General features: G+C 47.4%; 1 protein-coding gene across 10 annotated transcripts in view; it reads right to left on the reverse strand.

Moving 5' to 3' along the window:
- Positions 1 to 2,048: 2,048 nt before the first annotated feature.
- The window catches only part of LOC127065848 (uncharacterized), a 9,690-nt gene continuing 7,496 nt past the window's right edge, over positions 2,049 to 4,242 (reverse strand). For 9 of the 10 annotated variants that reach the window (XM_050998766.1, XM_050998762.1, XM_050998765.1 and 6 more), the window contains exon 8: positions 2,049 to 4,140. In XM_050998766.1, coding sequence (XP_050854723.1) covers positions 3,030 to 4,140 — 1,111 coding nt within the window. In that variant the 3' untranslated portion in view covers positions 2,049 to 3,029. The remainder of the gene's footprint in view (positions 4,141 to 4,242) is intronic. The other variant, XM_050998767.1, reaches the window with a different exon arrangement.

Genomic DNA, 4,242 nt, shown 5'->3' on the forward strand with positions numbered 1-4,242 from the left:
GACGAAGCGAGATTACAACGCCGGAAAAGGATGGGGCATCCGTACAAGATGAATCGAATTCGTATCTCTCTTCCCAACAATTTTTAACGATCAGGAAAGTTCGACGACGACGACGACGACGACGGAGAGCTCGCGTGACTTTCCTAACTCGATTAGTAGGAGCGATTAGCTGGCTTCGTGACTAACTCGAGAAAATGCGAGAGGAAGGAGACAAAACGCGTTTTACCCTCGCGCGCCTCTCCTTTTATTCGTCCCTTTTTCAAATCATTCGAATCGGAAGGATATCTTCGACTTGTTCCTCTTGCGAGAATCTCCTAGCGATAACGATTCTTTCGTTATCTCGAAATAACGTTACCACGATTGGATTTGCATGAGTCGAAACTCGATACGAATAATCGAAGAGACGAAACGAGCAGGAAGGCTTAGAAAAGGAAATCTCTTTTATCGCGAAAATGTAACGGCCGCGAACGAGTAGCGAGGCTAAATAATAGAAATCGATTCGATAATGCCTACGAGACGAAACTAGAGATAATTCGCGCGAGATATTTCTTTCTATCGTCACGTTTCATCTCTTTCTATCCGCATAGTTTTTTATTATCATCATTTTCCATTATATAATCGTCGCAGCGAGTTGGCTTTGCCATATGGCAACTATATAGAAAATTGCATGCACGTCGATTATGCGTCTTGTCGCGAGAAGAATTTACATCGTAAAACTTGTGCAACGTTCCACTCGCGTCTCTTCCTTCTCCCTCTTTGTCGTTCGCTTCTGTGCGAAGCCTTGACTCGGCCGCGTCAAAATGTGTACTACGAGTTTGCACGTAATAACAGAGAGAGAGAGAGAGAGCTTTCGTGCTCTATCGAAAGCAGCATCGCTGGCTTGTATATCCGACAAGCGACACAGTCACGAAGGAGTCACGAGAGAGTCACGAGAGAATAATTTTCATCGCTCGTCCGGGACGAGTCTATTCTCGCGGATCGATCCTTTCGACTTAGCACGAATTCAGGAGGACTTCATTTTCGAGACAACCCGATACGAGCGAGATGCGAGTCAGCTCCTCTTCCTCCTTCTCCTTCTCCCTCTCCTTGTCCCCTCTAGAGTTTATCGAATCGAGATTGGTTTGTTAAAGTTCGCCGATCATTTCCGGAGTAACAGACTGTTCGGCCGTGGAAGGGTCGAAGACCGGAGGCGAACGGTTTCAAATTTCATCCAATTATCGACTGTCGATGCCGCCTCGACGACCACGCTCTCGCTAACTTGTACGTCGCAGCCATTTCAGTGGATCGATTCGATCTTCGAGAAAAGGATTCCATCTATCCTCTGGTACGAAGAGAGGCAACCATTTTCTATCCCCTTCTTCTTCCTCCTCCTCCTCCTCGCTTTCTTATCTACGTACCTACCTATATACATCTTGCAACTCGCCGACGCTTGCGCGCCTTCGGGTTATTTTATCGGGAAACGGAAAGGATAGGCTTTATTACGTAGTCGTAAAGTAACTCGCTGCTCGCTAAACGATTTTTGATTATTTTAAAATGATTTCGATAGCTGGCGAGCGAGGTACGTCGAGGCCGATCGCAGCGACGTCTGTAGGCGAATTGCCAACGACTCTTACCGCTCCGACTTTACCGATGTTCGATACGTCAGATTTCCGTCGATCTCTTTAGCGAGTACGATTCGACTTTGCCGTAAGAAATCAAAATTCAAATAACGATTCGACGAGAGGATACGGAAACCCGCGAGATTCGATCTCGTTTCGCTTTGTCGGCGCTGTCCGACCGAGTTTCGATCTTTCTCGAGACGAAACGCGAAACCGTTCGAGTCGTAGCGACGACTAAGGTTAGCGGAAAATATACGGCTTTGATCTTCTTAACGATACCGAGAGAACGATACGGGACGTCGAATCTCGTCGAAATTTCGACTCGCTTCGGTCTTACTCGATAAAGAGGAAGAGAGGAGAAACCGGATAAGTCGGCGGACGGGAGACAAATGCGAAATGGAGAGAGATGGGGAGAGAGAAGGAAAGAAAGAAAGTTGATACAGCAGTATGTAAAGTATAATAGACGTAATGTATTTAATGTAATAACGTAAACAAGATAATGGTTTTGTACAAATGCCTTATATGTATAAAAGTCATTTCCAGCAGCGGAGCGCGATATGGAAACGGCATGACGACTGAAATTTCGATCTATTACGAATGGGTTCTCGCGAGATCATTCTCCTCCTATATCGAAAGGAGAAACGGCTCGCCGTTGGGTAAAAAGGAAAGGAGATTACACGATTACAGATGGACGAAGACAAATGCACGAGAACATCGAATGGGCACGAGTATAAAACATTAAATCCCACGCTTTCGTATTTGAGCTTTTTCCCAAGCTTTCTTTCTTATTTCTTCGTCCCTTTTCTTTTTTTTCTTTCTCTCTCTCTCTCTTTTTTTTTCTTTTCTCTTTTCTGCCTTCTCAATAGATCGTATCGTATCGGGAGATGCTCCTAACGCTTTTCGAGTTGGACATTTTCAATTAACCTTCGTCGACTTAACTCGTCCAAGTAGCTATCCTCTCGTTGTCGCCTTGCAAACATTTTATATCGCGATTACCCAATCAAGATAGGTATACGTATTTACAAGCGCCTCTTTTTATCGTTTAACACTGAACCTGTTAAGCCGGGTGGGCTCGCGTTACAAAGATTTCACTTCTATTTAAGAAAGCGCTCCTACTCTTTGGACAGGACTCACAATTCTTTGTTTTACGACTCGATCCAAAGACTCCTAATCATTTTGTTTTCAATCGAATCAAATCAAGTCAAACGAATCAAACGAGTGAAAATAAGTTTCATTCATATCCGATCGAAATACGCGTTCGTCGGTCGAAGATATCTTCGGTAAATAGGCTAAAATATAAGCGCGGTACTCGATAATCTTGTAGAGATTCGTTCCGCTTGTTAATACTATTCGAATAACCTTAACATTAAGAAGAAAAGAAATTGATTTCGCAAGTATCGTCGTTCCAAAGTTCAAAAGGTACACCGAGCGTTATCTGCGGTAGTCGTAGCCCGGATTGGTAAAGACCGTGGCCTTGAGCGTGATCGACGATAGAGACGCGTAATGCGAAATCTCCGAGTCGCTAACCTTCGTGGAGGATTTCCTCCTCTTTCGCTCACTTTTCTCACTTTTCTCACTTTTATCGTGTCTCCAGAGTCTGTGAAGTGTCAGGGAAGCCTTGGTATGATAAGGCTTGTAGGTGGACGATCTGGACGCGGGCGCGTCGTTGGGACACATGCGGCACTTGAGAAGTTTCGGTGCGAGCGATCTTTCGACCGATTCTTCGCCAGGATCCTTGGCCGGGCCTTCGCCAGGATCACCGACCGGCCCTTCGACCCGCCCTTCGACCGGCCCTTCGACCGGTCCTTCTACCGGCCCTTCGATCGGCCCTTCGATCGGCCCTTCGATCGGCCCTTCGATCGGCCCTTCGATCGGCCCTTCGATCGGCCCTTCGATCGGCCCTTCGATCGGCCCTTCTACCGGCCCTTCGATCGGCCCTTCTACCGGCCCTTCGATCGGCCCTTCGACCGGCCTTTCGACCGGCTCTTCGATCTGCTCTTCGACCGGCTCTTCGGCCAGCCCTTCTAAACTACTTTCCTTCCAATTTCCGATTGCACTTTCCTCGCCTGCGTCGATCCCTCTTTCGAAAGATCTCTTCTCCTTCGGTGGCTCGTTCGTAAATATCGTCGGTTGCTCTTCGTCTTCGGTTTCGAGCTCGCAACCGACGGCCTTCCTCGGTTGACTCTGCTTCCTGGATCGTCTCTCGTTCGGTTTCCTCTCCTCGCTAAACGGCAGCCCGCGAACACGTTCCGAGTTGGTCGTAATTGTGGAGGAGCTCTTCTCGTCGTCGGGCAAACTTCGGTGATAGCTGATGCTGCACGTAAAATGACGATTAGACGTTAAGACCGAATCACGATCACGAGAAACGCTTTCGTTCGTTCTTTCGATATCGCTGACGCGGTCATTTTCGCCGCAGTCCTTGTCCTCCCCGTTGCCGTGCTCGAGGCTTTCGAGGTCTTCTCGACCTCTCGACCTTCGCCTCTCCTCCTCCAACGGATATGCCATAGTCGCTGCAGTTGCAGGTGATTTTACCATCTCGTGGCTGCAACCACCGCGGCACTGTTCCATAAGTTACGTTCGCGTCATTTTTCTATCAATTAATCAGCATCCGTCATACGACGAGATAAAGACATATAAGAAGGAA

The sequence above is a fragment of the Vespula vulgaris genome, chromosome 8, assembly GCF_905475345.1.
Source record: "Vespula vulgaris chromosome 8, iyVesVulg1.1, whole genome shotgun sequence".
NCBI classification, from domain to species: domain Eukaryota; kingdom Metazoa; phylum Arthropoda; class Insecta; order Hymenoptera; family Vespidae; genus Vespula; species Vespula vulgaris.